This window comes from Python bivittatus, unplaced genomic scaffold (assembly GCF_059951505.1).
Source record: "Python bivittatus isolate LINGU-HERP-01145 unplaced genomic scaffold, Pbiv_v1 ctg000020_np1212, whole genome shotgun sequence".
Lineage (NCBI taxonomy): Eukaryota > Metazoa > Chordata > Lepidosauria > Squamata > Pythonidae > Python > Python bivittatus.
In genome coordinates, this window is record NW_028277030.1 from 57,240,007 (window position 1) to 57,265,984 (window position 25,978).

The 25,978-nt window shown below is 37.2% G+C and overlaps 2 protein-coding genes across 4 annotated transcripts in view; both read right to left on the reverse strand.

Annotated features, from left to right (window-relative positions):
* Positions 1-298, reverse strand: part of POPDC3 (popeye domain cAMP effector 3) — a 27,739-nt gene extending 27,441 nt beyond the window's left edge. The window contains exon 1 of the mRNA XM_007425559.4: positions 160-298. The gene's annotated coding sequence lies outside the window, so the exon portion shown is untranslated. The remainder of the gene's footprint in view (positions 1-159) is intronic.
* The window catches only part of PREP (prolyl endopeptidase), a 108,757-nt gene that overhangs the window by 5,766 nt on the left and 77,013 nt on the right, over positions 1-25,978 (reverse strand). For 2 of the 3 annotated variants that reach the window (XM_088138879.1, XM_007425561.4), the window contains exons 13-15: positions 23,863-23,994; positions 22,637-22,793; positions 160-21,700 (exon numbers count right to left, since the gene is read on the reverse strand). In XM_088138879.1, coding sequence (XP_087995005.1) covers positions 21,406-21,700; positions 22,637-22,793; positions 23,863-23,994 — 584 coding nt within the window. In that variant the 3' untranslated portion in view covers positions 160-21,405. Of the gene's footprint in view, positions 1-159; positions 21,701-22,636; positions 22,794-23,862; positions 23,995-25,978 lie in introns of those variants that run through there. The other variant, XM_088138887.1, reaches the window with a different exon arrangement.

Here is a 25,978-nt window from a genome sequence, read left to right on the forward strand (position 1 = left end):
AGCAGGGTCCCCAGAGAGAGGAACGGGGGGCGCGTCAATGACAGTGCGCGCGCCCTGCGGCTCCGTCGTCCTCCCGCGCCCCCGCCGAAGTTAATTTTGCAGGACAGCCCCGAAAGGAAAGAAGAGCCACCCTTTCTTTTCTTTTTCCGCTCCCCTTACCTTCGCCAGCCTTCCTTGCGCGAAGTTTGCCAGCCGAATACTGGGGAGGCGCTCTAGTTTCCTCGCTGCCGCTGAGGCGAAGGCGCCGAAGCTTTTCCTAAAATAGGGAGCAGGCGAGCTGCGGGCGGCGTCAGCTGCGGGGTCAACGGCGCGGCAGAGGCGGGGTGGAGAAGGGCGACCCCCAGCGCGCAGGCGCCCCCTAGCAGCTCCGGCCGCCGCTGCCCTCGAGGCCGCGGGGTTGAAACTTGGGCGGATCTGAGCCGGGTCTGAGCGCTCGCAAAGCTGAGGATGAGGAGTGGTTCCGAGGGAGAGCGAGCCCGCCGCTTCCCTGCCCCAACTTTTAGGCGCAGAGTATTTGCATTTGTGGCAAGTATGCATTGCGGCCGTACGGCCCCTTTGGTGCCTGTGCTGTCGCTCTTGCGCCCCCGAACTAAATTTTCTGGCGCAGCTGCTCCTGCCCATTACCGTGGAAATGAAATGGCTGCAATCAGAGGAGGAGGTCGCGGCCACTGGTGTTACTTGAGCTGGGAAGGATCAGGGCTTCCCTTCGAGTCTTTCACTCGTGGCCTCGAAGGCTACTTTCAGCTCTGGGTTCTGCTTTGGGATGTATGTGAAAGATGAGGGGCGAGAATAACTTTGGGCATGTGCAGAATGCTGTGGTAATTTATTGCTATGTTTTAGTTCCTAACCTTTTTACTGCTCAGAGTCAGGCATGCTTGGAGAAGCATATGAACCTAGTTGAATTAAATAAATAAATATGCTTATTTGAGTAGGCATAATCTTGACAAACGTTTGGAATCAACACTCCTTTTTCCCAACTTAAAGAAACGGTTAGTAATTTGGATTTCCTATCATTATTGTTCCGTTGGACTTGAATTCTTGTCTTTTCCTTCCTTTTCTTCTCAAGTTCCCACTCATTTTGGATATTGTACATCATTCAAGTAGACATTTTTGTATTTTACTTTTGAAAAGCATTTATAAACAAACAAAAGCCCTTTGCTGATTGAACCCCCTAATGCTTTACTTTCTTTGGAAATTCAATTTTGGAGACAGACAGCTGAATGATTGTCAGTTTTCATTTAGAATTGAAATATTTCTGAAGACAACTATGTGGAGGGCAGGCAGTTGCTTATCGGCGTCCACATCATCCTTTGTGGTGATACTTTTAATCCTTAAAAAATAGACAGAACAGGCACCAGTGCTTGGTCTCTTCAGATCTTTAACAAAGACATTTTGAAAAAGCTTTCAGTTTGTACTATCAGCACTAAGAAAAGAATTCATTTTTAAACCATTTTGAAGTGGCCACAGAAGAGGACTTCAGAGATTGTAGCATATGAGCATGTTTTAAACAGAAGAAAAGGCTCTGCTGGATAAGATCAAAAAGAATATCTAGCCCAGCATCTTGTTTCCCGTAAGCTGGGTTTTGTCGATCCAAAGCTGGGCAACCACACTTTAGCTTATTGTGTTGTAAGAGCCCAACCTGTATGTTAATTCACTCTAGCATGCAAACCCAGACAACTGAACTGAATAAAGCATTGTTAACTGTGGGTAAGCCTGTTGTGTGAATGAAGCACACTGGCCAACCAGAAGCCTTTGGAAAACCTGCAGGCAGCACATGAAGGCAATAGCCCTTTCTTTCTGTTATTCTGAAGCATCTGGCACTCAGAGGGAAACTCATGTTGTAGTAAAAAGAACTTTCTTTGTCTACCTGGATTTCCTTCAATTAGTTTCACTGTACAATACAGAGTTCTAGAATTATTAGGGAGAAAGAGAAAAGATTCTCCCTATCCATTGTTCCCAAAGTTAGTACAGTTTTCTAAACTTCTTCCATGGATCATTTAAAAATGTTCCATAAACTAGAAACCTCCAAATATTTTAGCCTGTCTTCTTAAAGGGAGATTCCAGTCCTTGATTACCCTGGTTTTTGTTTGTTTTCTATCCATTTGAGATGTAGTGGCCAGACAGTACTGCAAGTATGGTTGGACTCTAGTTTTGCAACCCCCTCAAGCTATCAATAATCATAGAAATGAAACAGAATCAGTAGCATCTTTTTCACTGAAATAATACATTTAATTTTTTAAAAAGGTTTCAACTCTAGTCTACTTGATACAGTACTTCAGAAGTTGTCTTTCACTATGAATGTAAAATGCAGTTAATACGCAGGTTCCCCCCTTGGTTCCTTCTAGATGCCTTAGAGAGGCTGTGCTAACTAATGATGCTGCAAAGCTGCTGTATTCTGTGTTTCTTTATTCATGTGGAAGTTTTCTTTTGCATATCCTCAACTTCATGCCATGGAATTATTAAAAGCCTTTCATCTGCATCCAGATGCACAAAAAGCGGTAAGCAGGTAAGTCAGAGATTCATTGTTGAGAACTGGAACTGTAGCATCTATTTATGTGCTTTCTTTTCAGTTGTCTACAATTGGTTGGAGTGTATGAATATGGAACTATTGCTACAAATGTTGATTACATCTACCATTGTTCCAGCACATACCCATTTCAACTGATGCCCCAAATTTGCTTGGAAACAAAACCATAGGTGGTAGTGGCATTGTTACATTTAATTTAATGATGTGAAAATAGGAACACAACCCATTTATGAGCCAACTAGGTTTGTTATATTGCTAATGAAAGATACAATTGATTAACATCAAACAATGAATGGCTTTGAAGTCGCTTTCTAATGAATTGCTTTTAGACAATGAGTCATTATGTTTCTAATTAATTTTGCTTTGCTTTCTTTTCTGAGAGACAGGATAAAAATGTTTTTGTTGGAAGAACCCAACATTCTTATCAAGTTGTGTTATAATGAAATAGCCCATGCTGTAGTGTTGGAAAATGTTGACAAATAGCTATGATTCAAACCTTCTGACCCTCTGAGACAAATACAAAGGTTGGGATGATATAAAGCTGCCTTATAATACAGTGGCCTAATAACATTTGACATAACATAATAATAATTTGGTGCTTAGCTCAAAAGTGGGCAGAGAGGTGTATTCCAAGAGCTGGGCTATGTACAAATTGCTTTTGTTGGTAACTTATATGCAACACACTCCATGGTGCTAATCCAAGGGTTAATGTGCCAGAGACCAGCCCTATTGTCCAATTTCATGATGGCTAGAAGATATGAAGAAAGTTGAAAATGCCTAGAAACCATCCATTTTATCTCAGCAGAGCCTAACTCCACATACCAGGAATGATAAGAAAAAGACCCTATGTTAGTGGTGGAGCGCACCTTCTGAATGCAGAAATTCTTTACTATTCTGAGTTTAAATGATGGTATTCAGTGCTTATGAAATTCTGCGGAATCATGAAAGTGGATTCTCTTGTTCCATCCTATGCTCAGAACAGAGATGATATATTTGGGGAAAATAAGCCTTTGTATTTCTTCTTAACTGTACAGTTTAGATTAGGAAAGCTTCCTAGGAATACTGAGGATGTGAATCTCATTAGTAGATTTTTCTGTATGGAGAAGATTCATTGCAAGGGCATGAGCTAGATAGCCAGATGTATGCCTTCGCTTCATTCATTACATGGAAACAATTGACATATATCCGCGTTTAGAACACTTAAAACAAGGTTGTGAGTTTTCTGATAATTTCAGTTTACTGCAAGATCTCTATTCCCATGCTTATTTAAACTCTCATGCACACACAGATAGATGCATGAACTCTTGTTAAAAAATAAAGTGTGTATGCACTCAGCCAATGTATATCCTATTCACAACAAAATGGAAATTAGCCATTTTTAACCCAGGGAATAATGACTTAAAATATATTATTCCTTAAGTTTGAAAAACACTGATGTAGACCATTATTCTGTTTCTGTCTTTATATAAATTTTGGGAAATAGCATAGATGAGGGCCAAATATTGCCAAATAAGAGTAAGAAAAAAGTATTAGGAAGATGACGAGGTAGGGATTACTATATGCTAAAAATGTCTGGGTGTTGGTGGAGATGGTGGTTATGATTACCTTGTTTCAGAAGAAGATGAACATGGTGGCTCTCACATTCTGACTGGTTGTAGATACCTGAAATAGTGGGTAGTGACTCCCAGACTTTGACTATGAATTTGGCTATGAATTGATATTCATATATCAATTTTAAATTTTAAATTATATTTAAAAGAATAAAAGAGCCTCATGTGAGTCACATAAACTGTCCAGAATGAAACAGTAACTGATTTCAAACTTCTTGTACTTAAGATGAGATCTAATAAAATCTTAGCTCTAGCTAGTGACCAAACCCTACTTAGTTTTGTTCCAAAACAACTTCTATTAGGCTATTGTATTAAATACATGGTTTAATACCAATCATGTCAATGGTGCATTTTGGCAACTTCCATACTTCCTTTAATATGTTTCTTTAATTAAATCTCTGAGAATGAAATAGTTGCCAGAATTGCCAATCATAAGCAAAGCCAGACAGAAAAACATTTTGATTGACAAACACTTATCTACTTTTTTCTCTGGAATATTTTTTTCTCTGGAACATTTCCTGACATAACTTCTTAAAATACACTTTTAGATTTATTAGAATATGCTCAAATAAAGGGAAAAAACTCAAGTTATAGGCCAACATAATAGGATTTCTAATAGGGCAATATAATACAACTTAGATGGGAGTGTTGTATTCTATGGGAAGTTTTATTCCACAGATGGGAGCTTACTGGAACAGAATATTTTCCATGATGGAAAGAAATAAATTATCACCTACTGCCCTTACCTCTTCATCCACCATTATTAATGATCCAAACTAGATTTTCAAGGGGCATAGAGAACTGAAGAGGAAAAAGTTTAAGATCAGGAATGCAATTACAGCACCATAATCATAATACTGAAAAAATAGAACAGATAATGTTCATACTCCAAATACTGCAGCATATTTATAAATACAATTTGATACAGAAATTACCCAGAGATAGTGAATATACAGTATCCCCAGAAATTATCAGGGATATGGTATATCCATCCAAGCAATGTGAAATTCATGTAATACAGTCCAGATTTTAGATTCCTTCTAAGTAGAGAACAGTACAGGTTTATGGTCTCTTTGTAATCATTGTTGGTTTGGTTTTTTTCAAATATGTAAGTGGGAAATGTAGCACCGTAAGCTGACAGCAGAGTCTGAATCTGATTTCCAGAAAACAATTTGTGTGGTGCCTCCCCCTTCTTCTGCCCAGTCAGGCTACACGAGTTCACTGCCTAGCTACCTAGGACCCTAATACCTCATGGTCAAATTACATTTGATGCTGGAGATTCTGATGAGTTGCTGTTTGACTGAAAGTAATCAGGAGTGAGAGGGAAATCCCCCCTCCCACAATGGCCCATGGCCAATACCTGCAGTGTGGGTTCAGTTAGCTGTGGAAGGGTAAGGGATTTGTTTCCTGTGACTCTGTGTGTGTGTGTGTGTGTGTGTGAGAGAGAGAGAGAGAGAGAGAGGGGAGGGGATTAAAGGATATTTCCCCACATGATGATCCCATTCCAACTTGTCCTCTGGAATTGCTTAAAGGGAAGAAGCATTATGGTGAGATATGTTAGTATCACATCCATTGTTGCAGTTAGTGAGAACCTTCGTTTGTCCAAACTGCACAATTTTTCTACAACTGCTCCCAAGTCTGCAGAATATTGCTTTGAGATCTCCAGCGCTATAGTGAATTGCAGATTTGGGAACCATGTCTTAACCTTTTTTTTTTTTTTTTGGCCAAATCTCCAACTATAAATTGGAGCATCATTTTAAGCAAAACCAATAATAGTTCCATTTATAATAATCAGAAGCAAGCTACATTGTTATTTTTCAAAGAGATTTCCTATTTATTCTCTATAAACTGTTAAATTCAAAATGTATGTCTGTATACCTATCTATATCTATATTTACCATCTGTTCATTATCACACTGTTTTGATAGACTTTTGCCAAGTATTTGTTTATTCAAAAAAAGTATCTACCAATGTAATTATATTTTGCCATAAACTGTGTCAAGCTGCATGATCGTTATCTATGTGTGAGCATCTGGAGGCATAAGGAGGAAGGTGAACAACAAGCATGAAAACCTTTTAATTTATATTCATGATAACTTGGTGCTGTAAAACGTATGGAGCATAAATATCTTGGCATGTTGATACTTCTGGGACATATGGTTGTAGAAAAAAAATGGATATAGGGAAATATCCCTCAGTGCCAACTATATATAGCTGATAAGGCATTTTGCTTGGAAATAACAAATCATCTTTATTTAATCTTTTAAGCACATCAATGAAAGCAACATGGAAAAACCTTAAAACAAGAACAATTTTTCATAGCTACCAATTCACCCATCAAGAAGCTCTCCCTTTGACTTTGAATTACTTAAAAAAACAAATATAAAAGTATATGAATGTGCTAACAGATTTCAAACAAAATGCCTTGTATGAGCTATATATATAAGATAATTTGTTCAGTTAATTTCTTCCATCTTCAGCTTTTTCTGACATTGTGGTGATTGAAAAAAGACTATTATAAATCACAATTCCAAAAAACAGATTCACCGGAAAAAAGCTAAAGGGTAGGAACATGATGGTAAACACACATCAGACAGGAATTGAAACACAGGAATGGCTTCTATCTGCACCATTTGCGAGAAACCCTGTAGTTAAGAATAGCTTCCTTCCCATGCATTTTTCTCTTAATATTAGGTGGACAAATCTTTGTGTGTGAAAGAGAGAGAAACACACAGTTTTATGGGGAAATCAGTATGACATCTTTAAGTCAGATCAGCATGTAATACTGTAGAACCCAATATGTGTAATTTTAAAGAACACATGAAACATACTGCAAGTAATAGAGGACTACTGCAGAATACACACACACAGAGCTATAGGAGAGATTGCACAATACTCTCTTACAAAAGACTTCAAAGCAGCACATTTCAGACCTTACAAGTATATTTTACAGACTCATCAGCCTATTCTTATCCTGTAGTAATATGTGAAAATTCCATGAGACAAGGAATTACAGATAGAAAAATGGTTAGGTGACTTCTTCAACTGAACACAAGAGGGTATTTAAACTTCCTTTTCCATGGACTTCTGCCTTTTCTAGGCTGACTTTTCAGTTCCAAGAGACATGCCACCTGTCCACCCCCACTTTTAAGCAAGAAGGTTATTTTTACCTAGTAAGGATGAGTCTTCCCGTGTCCATGATGATCTATCTTAATTCCTGGAGCATCAGGAAAGCCTAAGGCTCTTGAAAGGCTTTCCTTCTTGGTTCTTACTATCCAGGCAATGTTAAGCAGGGGATTACTGCTGGATCATGATGACCAGGCAGAAATGAGAATTTATTCAAAGTAGAAGGAAATGTGTTGAATTTTGCTGGTTCTTGCTCCTTGCAGCCTCTATTTCCTTTTCTCATACAATTCCAGTGGGTCCTTTCAAAGTTCCATAATGTGGAACTCATTTTTGAATAATGAGAGGGGGGTGTAGAAAAAGGAGAAATTCACAAAAATGACCTTCCTCTGATTGCAGGATCATCTAGATCCCGTTAAATTGCATCCATCCTGGGATAATAAATTCAAAACAGTCTCAGTTGCAACTTGGCAGAAAGTCTAAAGAAGCTGAGATTGTAAACTGTCACCATGTTACTATCACCATGGCAGTATAACTGCAAAAATAAATAAATAATTCAGGACACTAATTTTCCTAGGAATAAAAATCCCACATGGGAAACTGTTGATATATACATAATGTCATGATTATCATCAATTATTTGAAATCAAATAGCTGATGACATTTTAAAATTAACTTTCAAATATAGCACCACAGGAAATTCTTAGAGAAACTCACAGAATCTTATAGCCAAAATTTGTTGATCCCTGCTTGCCATAGAAAGTCAAGGATATATGTTTGGCCTAGCAGGATCAAACTCTAATTTATACATGCATATAATTCACTTCCTTGCTCAGTACATGATAGCAAGTACCCACAATAAGGAACTGTCGCCACTGAAAAATGTTTCTGAGGTGATGTGGCGTTTATTTGTGGTGGCTCACTCAAACATGCAAGTTATCACTTGATGCATTATTAAGAAACAGTAAGAGAAAATAAATAACAAAAAGCTAAGTGAGATTTATGCATGTGAATTAGAAAAATGACCTGGACCTGACAAATGCAGAATTCTTAATTTAGGAAACAGAAGTCAAATGCACAGATATAGGTGGTGGATATGTGGTTTAGTAACAGTGTGAAATAGCTGCAAAAAAGGAGAATGCGATTTTAGACCATGTCAAAAAAAGTATAATTTCAAAGTCATGGAAAGTAGCACTTCTACTTCATTCTGCACTGGTCAGACTTCCCATTCTTGAATAATGGGTCCAGTTTTAGGCTTCATGTTTTAAGACTGAGAGAAATTGGCCAGAGAAGAGCAGGGAGGATACTCAGGACTAGAAACTAAGACCTACTAAGGGAGATTGAAGGAATTAGAAATGTTTAGCCTTGAGAAGCCTGAGGGTGGATATGACACCACTCTTAAAAACAATAAAAGGATATCAGAGAGAGGCAGCCTAAGACCAAATTCCATTATTCAGAAGCGCAGGACACAAATTAATGCAACTATGTTGCAGGAAGGCATATTCTGACTGAATGTTAAAAAAAAAATCTAAATTAAGAAACTTTTAACAGCAGAACTAATTACCCCAAAGGTGAGCTCCCTTTTGCTACATGGGTTTAGGTGGAGACAAGACAGCCATCAGTCAGAGAGGCTTTAATTTAGATTCCTGCACTTAACCATGACCTGTACGTGATAGCCAAAACTCTATGATTCTACCTTAGAAGACCTATGTCTATTGAAGAAATTCTGGAAAAGCCTTTTTGCTATTTTGGCAATTGAAGATGCTGTAAGCAACGTTTGTGACTTGTTTACATACTCTCTGGTATGGGAGAATCATAAATTACAGTGCTGGCTGGGAAAGAACAAGAAGAGAATGCTAGCTTTAAAATTTGGAATATGCAATATCTTTAGATTGGGAATGCTAGGAACCATTTGTCTGGAAACATCTGTATATCCATATGAGTCTATTGGAAATAAGCAACACAGAATTATTTATGATTTGCAGGAAGGCAGTTGGAGGTATTGAAATCTTCCAAGGTAAAATATTAATTTTAAACATAACAAAATACTTCTAGCAAGATATTGAAAACTTGAGTAGAATTAGGTAGAATTGATTTTTCTTTCAGCTATGGCATATACAATAATTGCAAGACCAGAGTTAGAAGATGAGAAAAACAATTAGAAAGTTTCATCTATAAATGACAAACTGAAATATAGTGTCTCTATTCTGTTAAAGACATATTGTTAACAAACAGGGCAAGATTTATTGTTCAGTTCTGCAGTAATCATCCATGAAAGGGAACAGATAGTCATTTTAGATATTAATTAAATATTTTAAATATGTTCATAATAGAAAGCAAAAATTGAAAGTAATTCCCTTTCAACCTGATAAATTTTTATTAAAGTTCACCAAACCACATATTTCTTCAAAAATACATTGAACTGATATTGTACATGATAACAGCTACAAGGATTTTTAATATTTTTTTTTATTCTGCCTTTATTATTTTTACAAATAACTCAAGGTGGTGAACATACCTAATACTTCTTCCTCCTCCTATTTTCCCCACAACAACCACCCTGTGAGGTGAGTTGGGCTGAGAGAGAGTGACTGGCCCAAAGTCACCCAGCCAGCTTTCATGCCTAAGGCAGGACTAGAACTCACAGTCTCCTGCTTTCTAGCCTGGTGCCTTAACCACCAGACCAAATTTGCTCTATTTTATAAGCTTTTTATTCGTATGTATGTATGCATACATGCATTCATTCAATTTTATACGCTTTTTATTGGAAAAGATCTTCAATCCCCTCTGTGGAAGAATGGTAAACAGTGGGAATATGCTTCGATGTATAGAATAACCTCTTATGTAAAAAAATAAATCTGATGTATAATTCAATTTTATTTGAAAACCATTTCTGGAACATAATTCTATACATGGAATTGTGCCACATCCCAAATTTGGGTTCTAGTTTGTATTTGAATCTAACATATGTAGATTATATGTCAGATTATATTATATTATAATTGTATTATATATTACACTATTCTTTCAATGTATTGTTTATTGTTTATATATAACTTTTCCTTCCTCTTATTGATTCCAGTTTCGATAACCAAATATTTTCACAATAGAGACATGTTTTGAATAAAAATTGAGTATGAAATGTGTTATTCTAAATTGTTAATGGTGTGTTAGAATATATTAGCCAAATATTATAGATCTGCTAGTTATTTGAGATTACTTGGTTATCCACCACCTGTACCTTATTATATTGTTTTTAATCTTAAATGTATTTTCAATATATTTTAAATGTGAATTTATATCAGCATTATTTTTTCCCTTTTTTGTTGAAATCATAATAATAAATAAAAAATTTGGAAGAAAAAAATAAAGCAAACAAGTAATTTGAGGATTCTTGAATACAATAAAACCTATTATGGAGAAGAGGTGTCTGTTAAATCCAACTATCTTGTAAGCATGAATTTAAATCTTAATTTACTGTTGTAAATTAAAGCAAGACATAAATTATGTTAGTTGTTCAGACTGTTTTAGCAACAATAGACTTCGTTGTTTTTGGGGAAGTCCAAAATAAAATTTTGTCTCTGGTGTTCAAAAGCCATTGAATGGAGGTCTAGAGAATCAAGATTTTGCAATATAAAGAAAGTGAAGTTGAGAACTATCTAAGAAATAGAACATTGTAATATTAAAAAAAAAAAGATAAAATTTAAGATTAGGGCTGACTTCGTCTATCTTCTGATAGATATCCCAGGTTTATATTTTATGAGAATGAGCATCATTACTTAAAATTCCATATAAACAATGGAGAACAAAAACAAGAATTGGATAGTATTTCCTGGCTAGATCTTGACTGTACTAAGTTAGAAGACTGATTGAAATGAATAATAATAATGAGATAATCCCACCCCAGTTATTCTGGGGTCCCTATGGAAACTTACCAGTCTTTTTAATGCACTGTACATCCTACTTTCGAAAGCTTTACACTGAACAAGTTGTTTGTGATGGGTGCTCTGAGCATCAGAAGGAACCTTTTTATAATTGTTGATGTTAGCATTGTTCTTCCAGCATAAGTAGAAATATATTTTTGCCATAGTGACATAGTTTAACTATCTTCCATATCATGATTCTGCTCTGAACCCCATGCTTTGAATTTCTGTGCTTCTCCTATGTCAATAGAAGCCTAAATCCAAATGAAACAGATATACATCTCTATCCGTAGAGAGCCATGTATGCAGGGAGCAACAGCTAGAAGTCTCTGAGTAATAGTACTTGGAGTATGGATAACACAAGAAGGGAATTTGAGCATCAGCCATTTTGAACTGAAGCAAGCAGAATCAGGGGAGGTGATATATATGATTCATTCAAAGTTTATGATTTCATAAACTTGAAAGCCCAGAATACTCCTATTTTGCCATGTTTCAGACATTCATAAGAATTTGAGATAGCTGAATGGAAAAATCTCTTATCTCCAAATCTGTCATCTTACTTTTCCTTGTTAATGCACTTTCATTTATTATGGATGAAGTTTAGGAGAATGTCTTCCATCTTCAGGGCAAAAGTTCTGGTAAGAATCTTCTAAGTGGCATTGATTAAGTATGTGGAACAATCATTCAGATGATAGGAATAAATCACTTGTCCTTATAAAACATTCTGTATTAATGATGTACTGAGATCACACACTCCAGTGTCCAAGACGCTCAAAATCTAAAGCTCATTGCAGAAGATCTAGGCTTATCTCTTGTGCATCTTCAGTTAAAATAATTTTACCACAGTAGGAAAACACCTCTTCAGAGATCATGAGGACAATGGCATCCAGAACAATCAAAACTGGGCTAGTTGGATCAGAAGTATGAGTCATTAGCGAATCTCTTTATGCATCTATTGCATTATTGTGCAATTCACATTTTTTAAGGTATGGACAATCTGCTACCCAGGGCCTGTCTGCAATCCCCATAGCAGTGTATTTGCAACTCCCAAGCCCTCCAGGTTGTATCATCAACATTCAGTGGCAAAGTGGCCAAATTTCAGACATGGGGTGGGGGGGAGGAGGAGTTTGAGATATGACCATGATATGGATAACCACTGCCAAGCTTGATTGACTTAGAAATGTGACCTGGCTTAGGATCAAGAAGCAGTTCTGAAGTTCCCAAGCTATATACCACTCTTCCTCCTAAAGGAGTTTTAACTGCAACTAAGCTCTTTTGTACCCAAACTCCATGTCTACTACAGTATCCTTAGGTCAGTATAGAACTTGTATGAAATCTTTCTGATCCGTTGCATCTTCCATAAATCCAGTGAGAGACCAAAAACAAACAAACAAACAAACCTTCCAGAAGAAATGCAACCAATGATTCCAAGGTACTTTGCAGCAACCAATGACCCTTGTTCACTCAATCAGCATGCAATGTAGCTACAGGTAGCCAAAGAAGAGCTCTTCAGTATCTCTCCCCACCCCACGGAATAAGAACAACACAAAGTAAAGTATATAATTTGCTGCCTCTTTCTGATAGCCAAGATCAGCTGCTTTCAGTGGCTACGTCTCTCTGCCTACTGATAGGGCCACCCCCTGAACTAGTGTTTTGCAGCTGCTCTATTCCATCCTCTATCTTCCCACCTGCTCCCATCAGTTTCTAGATCTAGCAGTGATCAAGTCTGCTTTCAGAAGTACTGCCAGTTTTAGGGCCACTGATTCAGTAAGTCTGTCATGCTGAAATGTTCATTTTGATCTAGTAAGTAGCCTTTACCAGCAGCTGTTGCTAGTATTTGTTTCCTTTACTGTAAGCATAATGTGCAACCATTTTTTTTAGTAGTTAGCTGGCAATACAGTATGACTTTCAGTTTCACTGACTGAATTTTCTTTGATGATCAAGTCACCCACTTTGGGGGGTTGGGTGAGAAGAACATGGACAAATCGGACCAATTTATTCTATTGTGCAGCTGCAAAGAAAGTGATAATGAGAGAAGATGAGAGAGAGAAGTGTGCATAATGGAGGAATCCACAATAGGACCTGTAGAAGCTTCACACTTCTGGAGCAAAATCAAGGTAAATTGGTAGTTGTGGAGAATAAATCACAACTCAAGTTATACCTTATTATGCATAAAAAAAAAACAAAGGGAAAGCAACAGAAAGCTAAGGTATCTGTCCATCCAGATAGTACAATAATGTTAACAAAGTAGGCAGGATTCATCTAGGGCCAAAATAATTACAGTTGCAAGAGAGAGTTGAGAAGGTTTAATCAGCATCTATTCCAACTAAGTGAACAAGAGAATGAAACAAGCCAGGGTGAAGTTTTATTATGAGCAGTGAACTCACTGCTCATAAACATTAGATGACTGTATAGTCCAGCAAGTTTTAATTAAGCATATGCAGAAAACATTTCTGAATCTTATGAAAAATATTAGCCAATAGTCATTTTCTTTAAACAATAGTTAATAAAATAGCTGTATATTTACTCCATATTCTGGTCAGGCTTTGGTCAAGTTCAAAGTAAGATGAGGCTTTTCAAATTAACCATTTTTACTGTAATGATGCCAACTTTCTTTTTTCCACATTGGGCTGGATGCAGATAGATGCTATTAGAAGAAAATTCTGGCAGTGGCATCCTTGTGGAGACCTTGATGCCATTATTGGTAGTTCCTTGATCAGCCATCAATAGACACATAGAAATAAACTACATTTACACACCATTCAAAAGAGACAACAAAAAAACTAAGAAGGAAGCCAAAAGACCAGAACACATCTTCTCCACAACCAACACCTAGATAAGCAGGGATTAACACCAGACAAACAATCAAGCAGAAAACAATACCCTAATCAAGGAGCTTCCAAGGAGAAAAACCGCACCCCTACCAACACTGGCAGGGCAAGCTACTGTATATAAACAGGGAGCAAACCCCATACTCACTAGCACTGATGATGTTACCTAATTGGGTAATGAAATGCCTGCAAGCAAACAACCAAGCTCAGAGAGCACCAAGGACTCCGCAGTTCAACCCTGAGCTACATACAGTATATTCTCCTCTATTGGAGTGGCATCGTTCTATGTGACCCCATGCAAGAAGTCATTTTGAGAACATATGTAAAACTCAGCAAGCTTAATTTGTATAAGAGACTCTCCAACATGTAAGACACATGGAAGACCATATTTATGTTTCATATTTTTTTTTTGTCATACAAAAAACTTGCACTGTTAACAAAATGGCCTTCCACCTATAGCTGAGGATCTTCTGCTAGCATAAGGGCACCTTTGAACCCAGTCAAGTAAGCATCATCTGTAAAACAAGGATAAGAACTTAAATAGTAGAGACAAATAAAAAGAACAAGGTGGTTACCTGATAAATTCTATTACATCAAGTATATAGCCTAAATCATATGAACCCACCAAAAGAATATTAGAGGTAGATACTGTATATGGTCTTTCTCTTATAAAACTGTCATAAAAATGTATGGCTTATGACTAGATGGAAGAAGAAGGGCTGATAAATGGATTATAAATTTGTGAAGAGAGCTAGCTTATCTCTGAAGGTATTATGTATTCTAAAATTCTGAGTGCTAATGATCCAAATAATTCATGGTATAGACAAGTTGAAAATAGCAAAAGGACTAATGGACAGAAAATTGGAACAGGTAACATTGTTAAAATGGATGAGAAAAAGAGTGAAGGAGGGCAATTTGTCAAGCTCAAAATAGCATACAACAATGCACTTGTCAGTTGTTTTCCTACAGGTCAATGTGAGCAATCAGGCAAGGTTAATGAGAGAATGTGAGACACAATGTTAAATAAAAATTGAGGGACTTGAACAGTTAGAAAATATGCAAGACTATAATGTGGTTTTGAGTACTCTCAGGAACATCATCCTACAATCTGATCTCCTGGGTCATTCATCAGGAAACAGATAAATTGTATGACAGTCTTAACAATCCTTTGCCATTTGCATTCTATACAGTAATTAGGTCTCCTTTGAACAATACCCTCAGGCAGCAATGTTGAAAAATATGGTAGCTCAGAATGCATTCAATAATGAATCAGTAAAACAATCTTAAGTGCAGTGGGGAGAAAATGGTGGTGGATCATCCACATTTCTAAAGCCATAGAGACACTCCTCAGTGCCAGAGCATCTTTCTGTTCAGAGAAAAAATAGCTCTATCCTATCCTAGTCTCTTTAACTCACAGATTTAGGGGTAAGAACTGTGTTACCATTTCTTAAAACAGACTTTTTAATTATATATACAAATCAGGGTAACCCAAAGACATTTCTCCACCATTTGGTTCACAGAATTAGCCATTCAGATGTTTAGAAACAAAAGCATCAATCTTCTCGTTTTCTATTTTTGACAAAGTATATTTTCAAAATTTCAAAATTGAAAATATAGATTAAAAATAAACTTGGATAATACAGATAGTCCTCATGTAACGACTGCCCTGTTAGTGACCGTTTGAAGTTATGGCAGTGCTGAAAAAGTAACTTTACTACTGGTCCTTGAACTTATGACCATCACAGCATCCCCGTGGTCACATGATAGAGATTTGGGTGCTTTGTAACTGGCGGGCATTTATGACCATTGCAGTGTCTTGCAGTCATGTGATCGCCATTTGCATGCTTCTCAGCCAGCTTCTCACAAGCAGAATCAATCAAGAAGCCAGCAGTAAAATTGCAAGTCGCGGTCACATGATATCTTGCTTAACAACCATGAGAGAAGTGAGGTTGTAAGCCTGTCATTGTCATGTGATGTCTCGCTTAATGACCGCATAGCTTAGAGATGGAGTTGCCGGTCCCACTTGTGGTTGTTAAACAAGGACTACCTGTATACAAGATATGTAAAATAGAGAATTGGAATATTTTATATTGCAAAACCAATGGCTTCATTGGAGCTATTGGTTTTGCAATATAAAATATTTAACATTGTAATGGTTCGCTGTGATTTAGGTTTAACTCATTGAAAAACTGATTTGTAACCATTGGTATACGTGTAATATAATGTTATTTGAAACCGAAACATACTGATTTTTCATTTTTTTTCTTTTCTGTTTTCTTTTGTTTTTAGTTTGTATGGTTTAATTTTTTAGATATATAACAATAATTCAAATGAAATGGAATTTTCTGGCATTGCTTTTAAGATGTACTACTTGTATAATTAATCATATCTCAGAATTCAAAAGCAGCAAGTCTTCCAGTCTCAGAACCTGTCTGCAAGAAGATTTCAAGACTGGACTTGGTAGCTGAAACTGCTTTGATGTTGTGATGAGATTCCAAGAAGGCAGCAGAGCTCTGTGACAAGCCAGCTGAAAAACACACCTCCTTGTTGCATGGTTCATTGATAGCTTTACTATGTGAACTCATGCAAGTGCAGTGCAAAACAAGCAGTCACTGCAACCAAGCAGGACAAACACTAGAAATATCTTCATAAGGAGACCAACCTCATTACGTTACTTTTATATTTCTCTTTGGGTACCAACTCTCACTTCCATATTACAAAGTAAGCAGAAGTGATACACAGACACTTCTGCTTTTCTTGACATTTCCATGTCCTTTTTTCCTATCTTTAGGAAACATTCTACCAAAGGTATTCAACATTTATAGACTCCTTCAGTTTTGTTTTTTTTTTGTGCCATTTATCTATAATTTATTTCATTTCCCCTGTCCGAAACAGCTACCAAGATTAATACAGTAATTTTCAAATTTATATATTTCATTGCATCATACAAACCATTTAATTTCTGGATTCTCAGCCAGTAACATGGCATCATCTGCATACAAAAGTACATGCGAATTCATATACCCCAACAAACAAGCCTCTAATGTTGAACCATTCATTAAGCTTTCCATTTTTTCTCATGTATGCTTTACTTATATACTGCTCTTACTACATTCAGCAACCTTCAACAAATGTTCAACAAGCATTCTTTCAAAACATACCATAATTCAAATTATTCACTTTATGATACGCCTTCTCTAAATCAACAAACATACAATACTTTCCTTCTCTCATTCATACATTTCTCAGTGACCTGCTGAAGACCAAAATTCTCGTCTACCCACCCTCAGCCTGGCATAGTCACACTGCAGTTCCCAAATTTTGCTCAGAATTTTGTCAAATGTCTTCCCTGACAGATTTAATGAACTAATTCCCTTGCAGCATTTACATTCATCCTTGCTACTTTTCTTTTTGTATAGTTATGTGTTTGAATCCTAGCAGAGGAAAAGGAACAGAAAGAAAAGAAATCAGCTCTTTGGATTTATGAGAACAAAACAGGATTCCTTGAATCTGAGATATGAATTGTAGGATTCAATTTGATTTTGTGATTTAAATTTTGAAAACAACAAAATTAGAGTCAATCTGATTTGAAATTTAGTAAAAAAAAAACTGACTACAGTTTTTAAGGGGAAAGTATCAAAATACCTGAAGCTGCTTTTTTGGCAGAATGGGCTGAAATTGCCCATTCTGCCAAAGGTCAATAAATCAGGAATATTTTGGCCGATTGCTTCATTACTTTCTAAAAAAGTCTTCCTGCCTTCTTTTACAGCAGAAGTTACAGGGATGATGAAAAGATATCACATCAACTTCCAAACTATATAAATGTGATGTATGTATGTATGTATGTATAAATAAATAAATAGTCCACTTAAGAACTTATATAAAACTTGTACTGAAGCAGCAAATATCTTGCTACAATTTAAAAATTTAAAAACTTTAAAAAAATAAGCTCTTAAAAAGGAACAAAGAATCCACCACCCTCTATCAATTTGCTCTTCTAGGGTAGCAGACTTGTGGCATGGTTAGTCTTTTCTGGGAATGATACATTATGTGCTGTCTGTGCAACAACTGCTTTAAAAAAAAAATCTGGGAAATACTGCATACAAACAGTCTGTACAACATATGCAGTAGTGTAATAGCAAATGCATCGTATCAGTTCCATTCTGCTGTGAATAAATCTGAGTCCTCTTTCCTTCTCTTACCTTCCAGTTGAACCTGCCTAAAAAATTCTGGCAGAAGAGTAAGATACACAGATAATAAATAACATTCTGCCAAGGATTCTGATGAGCTGGATTTGCCCATATGATAATGTTTTGCAGTCAGGTACTTCTATCAATATCATACAGCCCATCACAGAATTCAACCTTTCACTTCAGCTTTTTCATATATGGAAGAAAAGTTGCAATAAAGTTTGAGACTCTGAAAAGCCATAAAATACATGATAAATGTATTTTATGTTCACTTTGAAATGTTCAAACACTTTCAACAGATTCATATCTAACTGGTACCTGTTTAATTTGATCAAATATCTGTTAAATTAAGTCATTCATTTAAAGTTTTACAGAGTTTTAGTTCTATGCCCTAGGCAGTTTTGCTAGCAATACAGAACCAAGTATTGTGCCCTTTATTAGTATGACTTTCCATATTAGGAACCATATTGTCTGCTACATAGCTCTTTGTCACTGAGCTGTAAGGTGCAGAAATCAGCAAGTATTCCAGAGAAGAGTGGGTAAAACCACACTAGCCACAGCTATGGGTCAGAAGGTAGTCTCTGTGTTTTCTGCACAGAATTCCAGATCCTGTCCTATGCAGTGACCAAAGTGATAAAGATATGTGTGTGGAAGAAATAATATTAAGTACCATCACTGTTCCACAACTGGAAAATACAATCTTTGGACAAGATAGACAAGGAAGGGGCATAGTAAATATAAGCAGATTGCTTACAGGTAATCCTTGACTTAGGACCACAATTGGGACAGGAATTTCCATCGCCAAGCAATGCGGTCATAAAGTGAGATGTCACATGACCGCATCGCTTAGTGACAGCAATTCTGGCAGTCCCGGTTGCCATTGTTAACCAAGAATCGCTGGTCATTAAGCGAGTACCTACCTCAATCCGAGCCATTCCAGGCTTGGTCCTGCCCAGCCCTGAGCCTTGGTAAGGTAAGGGACTGGCTCCAATCCCCACCCACCTATCTCTCCCCATCTCTGCCCTTTTGGCTGCCCTGCACCCTGCCTTGCGGGGCCACAAGCAGTCCCAGAACCGTGTGGCTTGGGCTGCTTGCCCGCAGCTGTCCCAGCCCAGTCCCAGTCGCCCTCACCACCCTGCACCCCGAGACCCTTGTCGCCCTGCACTCCACCTCCCCAGCTGAGCTTCGCTGTCTTCTTGCTCCCGCTGCTGATAAGGTGTGCCTGGCCTGGTTGTTGGGCCAAGCTGGGGCTGTGCTTTGCACTGGGGGGGGGGAGCAGAAAGCAGCCCCAGAGCCGTGGTGCATCAAAAGCCTCTTCATGCAAGTGCTGGCAGGCTGCCAAGTGCCTGAATGACCGTGGAGTGCTGCAATGGCTGTAATTTTGGCCACAGGTTGTTAAGTCCCTTTGTTCAACACTGCCATAACTTCAAATGGTCACTGAATGAATGGTTGTAAGCTGAGGACTACCTGTATGCTCTGTCAATGCTTTATCAATGTCCATCCTATTTTTTTGAGAAACATAGTCCAAAACATCAGGTGATTACCAGGTTAGGAAAAGGTTCAGCTAGCCCTTGAAATAGATTAACAAAAGTACAGAATTGCTCTCTTAATACCATTATTGTATACATAGTCCCTAAAGCATAAGAAAAGGGAAATAAAAAAGACAAGAGCTAATCCCTCTCCTTTGTTTATTTTAAAGAACATTAAAAGTAGAGGTATCTTCAACTTAATTATGTTCTAACAGATTGACATGGATCAGACACTTTGGCTGCCTCAAAGGCACCTGAGTTGCTCACTTACTTGATGGAATCCATGGCAGAATTAAAACATATAACATATCTCTATCAAAAGCTCAAGAATATTTTTAGCATGGACATTTCTGGGATATTTCAAACTTGGACTAAAAATTGGAATCTCTGATAAACCTCCATCAATGGGTACATGTCCTTAAAATGTTAAAATGGCATCAACAGATCTGAGATTAGAGTTGATTCATCAGAAAGTGGTATTTAGAGTATACTGGACTCCCCAGAGAATGTATCTGAAAGAATGGATATCAGATTTTCTATGCTAGAAGTATAAAGAATTTGAGGGTTCACTGCCCCATACAATATAGTCATGTGAACATTTGATAACTTTTTGGGATAGTGTATGAATGTATATAAGAAGATTTATGGGAGAATCTTTAAATGTTAAAGAGGTTAATATAATGTTAAACAATACACCAAAGCTTTGGAATTTGACTGTCTACCAGGAATTATGGTTGTAGTGAGCGTGAGGGGTAGCTAAAATAATTATATTGAGAAATTGGAAATGTGATATTATTCCAGGTGTCAAGGAGTAGTTGTCAGAAAAGTGTGATTTCTCTGTTTTGGACAAGGCAATATCTTCTACTAATCAAATATGATTAGTAATATGTATTACTACGGCAAAGATTTTGTGATATTTTACAATAATATTTTGTACTGATCATATTATACTAGTGTATTCATAAGTAAACCAGTGACTATTGGTAAGTATAAAATATAAGATAGATTTTTTTTTCATTTCTTTCTTAGTTTGTACTAAAAAGTTTGGAGTTGTCTCTCTTCTATTTTTTTTAAAAGTTAAGATTAAATATTGTTTTGTTAGTTGTGTATGCATAATGTCAACAAATAAATAATGAACATTAAGAGTCAAGAAGTGTATGTGCATATATGCATGAGATAATATCTACAAAGTACTAATCAAGAGAGAACCCACACAAAACCTAAAATTATTCAGTGTTTGTAGTACAGCTGTTTTAATGGAGGAGCACTGGCAATAATCTCAATGTTTGGGATTACTGGGGCTGCAAAGAAAATACAACTTGACAGCTTATACTGGAACAGTACTTACATTTAATTACAAGTGAGCCAGATATGTTGACAAGGAGAAAAATTACATTAAAACCGTTGTGTATGAATAATCATCACCAACACTTTGACTCTTAAGAATTCACGTAACAGCATCATTTGCAACCTGCCTATTTATCAGAACATGCTATTTAAAATGTATGACTGAAACTAAAATGAGGAGCAAAGTAAACACTGAACGGAAGCAGAATGGATATCAAGTTAATGGGAAGCTGGGAGTGGCAGTCCTTAAATGTAAGTACTACACCAAGTGTAGTATTTTAAAATGTTGTTAAAGCCCTTGATTTCTAACTGAAACAGTAATGATTTATTCTATCCATTCAAGGTTTAGGCATCTTGCTATAAAGGCATACATGTCAGATGCTTCCTCTATAACTTTGGCTGTTGGCTTGCCTGCACCATGACCAGCCTTGGTGTCAACATGAATTAGTAATGGATTGATCTGTTTGGGGCTTCGGCCTACAATATACTGCAGAGAAGCAATGAACTTCAGGGAATGAAGAGGCACCACTCGGTCATCATGATCAGCTGTAAGAAGTAAAATCGCAGGATACTGGACTCCATCGCCTTCTGGTACTTTGATATTGTGAAGAGGAGAATATCTGCAGAACAGATACATACATTTGTACTTTGTGAACACCTATTGGTCATCAATAGCCAGATCAATGGATAAACAATGCTGCATTCTATTTCAAGAGATCTAGGGAATGGATGAGGAGCAGGATAGCGGCATCTAGAAAAAGAGCAACTGGACATGGCCATCTATAATATGCAATACGCTACAATCCATACCATGCAAACAGACACCTGCTCCTGAAAAATTGTTCCTACTGAATCCCATCCTCTCTATGCCTGGTATTCTTTCAATCTTCCAGCATGGATCTGAAGCATGAACAAAGCTGGAAAACCTACTTCATTAGCAGACTGCTGGGTGCAATCAACACAGGTTAAAAAAGAGCAAATTCCGTGCTAAAGGTTATCAGGATATGGATAAAAAAATAAGCACACTGCTGGAATCACTCTGTCTAATGATTCATGATTCTGTTTAAGGTTTTCTCTCTGCTGTGGAATACTGTATAGTTTTGGTCACCAAATCTTAAAAAGAATATTATGCAGCTGAAGGAAATGCAGTCAAGCCAAGATATCAAGATACTACTGGAACATCCAGGAAAATCTAGGGCTTCTGAGTTCATAAGAAAAGTATCTAAAATGTGAATATAGAAAACGTTTATATATTTATGTAGTAGATGAGCGTTGGCCAAACTAGCAACCTCCAGATATGTTGGGGGTGTTATCCCAAAGCTGGCTTGGAGTTTTGGGAGATAAGGACATATGGTGGGGGAAGGCTGGTCTAGTATATTGTTAATTTACAGAATACATCCTCTTTTAATTTATACTACCAAATCACATTAAAAAACCCCTTACAATATTCAGCTTTTGTGCAACAAAATAAAAAAAATAAGCAGCATCTTTATTATTGTTATTCAGCAGTCTAGTAGAGTATATTGTATGCAAACAGAGAGCTACTCTTTACTTACTTGGCCAGCCAACCAAACTGTTCTTTATCATCTGAGCAGCCAAAATCTGTAGTCCATGCATGACCAATGGTGAATTTGTGGAACTTTAGCATGTCCATCACTCCAACCTGAGCAATAACACAGGCAAATAGATCTGGCTGCTGGTTGGCACAGGCAGCTGAAAAAGTTGGAAATATGTTGTATTAATAGCTAAAGGGTCTATTAGCACTGGTGAATATCTACTATAGAACAGTTTCAAATACAGCAAATAAGAGATAGTGTTTGAAAAATGTAAGGAGGTACTAAAAGTTACTTTAACATCAAAGCAGCAATTTTCTTTAAAAACTAACAGGATATGATACTGGAACACTTGCATTGAGGCATGAGATTAAAACTTATTATGTCTAATGTTTAATAAAACAACAAAAACAAACCTCCATGTTTTGAACAGAGGTAGGCAACTTGTAGCCCATAAGCCTCTTCTGACACTTCTAAATATCGTTTTCTTGCTCTTTAGAGGTCCAGGCAGGACCAACTAGCTTCCCAATTTTTAAAAAAGTACCCCATCCACTTCAAGCAAAAATGTGGACCCCTCTGAAAATCCCATTTTATGCATTATGCATCTACAACCCACTCTATGTCATCACCCCACCTATTACAGCTGCTTGTTTTTTTAAAACACAGTAAGTGCAATTTCCACCCACAAAAATGTTGTCCACCTCTGGATCATCAATTGGCAGGTACAGGAGAAGGGCAACATGGAGCAAAAATATTAACTGGCAACTAAAAATGTACAAAAGTCAATGCTTACTAATTACTTAAGTTTGATACAAATTTGAATTGTGTTTTCCCAGTAGAATCTTTTTCAGCTCAGTGTCCTCCAGACATGCTGGGCTATAGATCTCATTATCCTCAGGCAGTCCCTGGAAAGATTAGGGTTCTATAGTTTAACACAGCTGGAAAACACCAGGTTGGAAAACCAGTCTTTTTATGTACTGAATTCTTTGTGTAGCTAGTTCTAGCCATACATTATGTGTATAGGTTATATACAGACAGATGTATAAATGGGCACTTTGCACCTCTATATGATGTCTAGACGTGGAGCAAATTCTGTGATTCTGTTAACTAGTGTGTTTGTGAATTTTAAAAAATGGCCTTTTAGGAACTTAACTCCCCTTTGCATACTCACGTTGCTTTTGCATTAAACCCATCCAAGGTAATCAAATAATAGAGGAGCCAGATCTTACCCACTAAGAGGCCTCCATTTGAACCTCCATTAATAGTCAGCTTTTTTGGAGATGTATATCCCTCTTGGGCAAGATACTTAGCTGCACACTGGAAGTCATCAAAACAGTTTTGCTTGTTGGCCAAGATTCCACCTAAACGCAGAGGAAAACAAACCGGTTAACTCCTTCAGAACACATGCAGACTGGATCCCACAGATTCAGAATAATGCGCTCATGGCAGGGAGGTGCAAAAAGCACAGCTTGGGATGACTTTTCAGTTCCATGAGAACTTTAAATAATTTATGCAGTTGGGAATACAAAAGACAATAGAGATCTCTTTCAACAAAAGAATCAGAAGATGGTTCTGCCAATAACTTTAATGCTTTCAGAAGCTTTGAATAATGCATACATATGCTGAAGACTGGAAAGAACAAAATAAAACTCCACTACTATTCTAAGTAATGTTCCTAATAACGGATCCCATCTAAAAGCCTTACATGGAGCAATATGACTATGAGCAACCCTGACAAAAGTTTACTTAGATTTTTAATGGAAGCTTATAGTCTTCATTTTTTTAATAGCATTTTAAAGACATGAAAATTTAGACATCTATGGGAAACAGATAAATGAGCAGATAAAAAAAAAAAAAAGAACCATGAAACTCGGTATCAAACACATGGATCTTCATTTTGAGACCTGGCACTGCCAATCAGCTCAAAACAACTAAAGTGAACAAAATATAAACAGCCAACCAAGCACTAATTAATTAAGCTGTGCAGCAAGGAGGCCAGTGCAGCTTGTCTCTTAAACTAACCTCCCAAATAGCACCTCCCATTCCTTTATCTGTGATACAGTGCTTCTGGTCACTTGCAGAGACTCCTGGATGATAATCATCATTCCACCTCTCTTACTTTGGAGTTGTGACTGATGTGACACTTCAAACCCAGATAGGTACATCTCCAAGAGGGAAATGCCCTGCTCTTTGCTTATCCAGATCAAAATGATATACACCAGGTTTGCCCTCTCAACCAAGATCAAATCATGGGTGAGGATAGATTTATTGCTGGCAGACTGATTGAATATAAAGGAATGTGGGAAGGGAGAAGGATCCTTTTGTGAATCCATTCTATTTGCACCAGACTATTTGGATTCAAGCCTTTGTGCATAACATTTAGTGTTAAACTGCATCAAGTTTCTTTCTAAGGTGCTATCGCTTTTGGCTTGCACGGAACTTAATGATCATACAAAATTTGAGTGGCCATAGAAAAGGTGACCTCTTCAAATTCTTCAACCATTTCAATGCATCCTTTATAGCAGTGTTACTCAACCTCAGAAACTTTAAGATATGTGGACTTCAACTCCCAGAAATCCCCAGAAAGCATGCTGGCTGGGGAATTCTGGGAGTCGAAGTCCACACATCTTAAAGTTTTTGAGGTTCAGAAACACTGCTATAAAGGATTGAAACACTGCTTTATAGCATTTCAAAATCCCGGCGAATGAAATGATAGCTCCTTGCACTCTAGAACTGCCAAGTGACTCTTGCCATCATATAGTAATATATGAAACATTCAAAAGAAAATGCAACCAAGGTTGAAAGGAACATATAATACATATGGCTCTGAAAAAGCCATAGCAGAAAGAAGCACCTAGATGACCTTGAACGGTCTTAAACAAGCTAAAAGCAGAGTTGAACCTGGGTAGTATTTGAAAGGAAGATCATCTAGAAACCCCAAAGCTATACCAAGATTGGAAGGTTTAAGAAAATATCTTGGGAATGGACAATGGCCAACCATGTCTATACTAATGCCAAAAAACTGAACATGGACACATCCATAGCCTGCCACAGGTTCAACTTGAGGGAAACTTTAGCTCTGTATATACCATGGAAAACAGAAAGTGGGAAGGAGAGACATCCTGTCCTTCTTCAGAAGTGCAACATCACAAATCTTTCCATGCAATCTAAGACCACCGAGCTAACCTCACACCATCAGAAATTGCTGCCACTGAAATTAACAAACTGATGTCCAGTTACTACCAACATGCAATCTGCAATGCCAGTTATGCCAGGAAATGGGGAAATAGACCACTCAGATCAAAGTAACCATTATTAAAACACACATTAAAGCTCTTCAGCTGA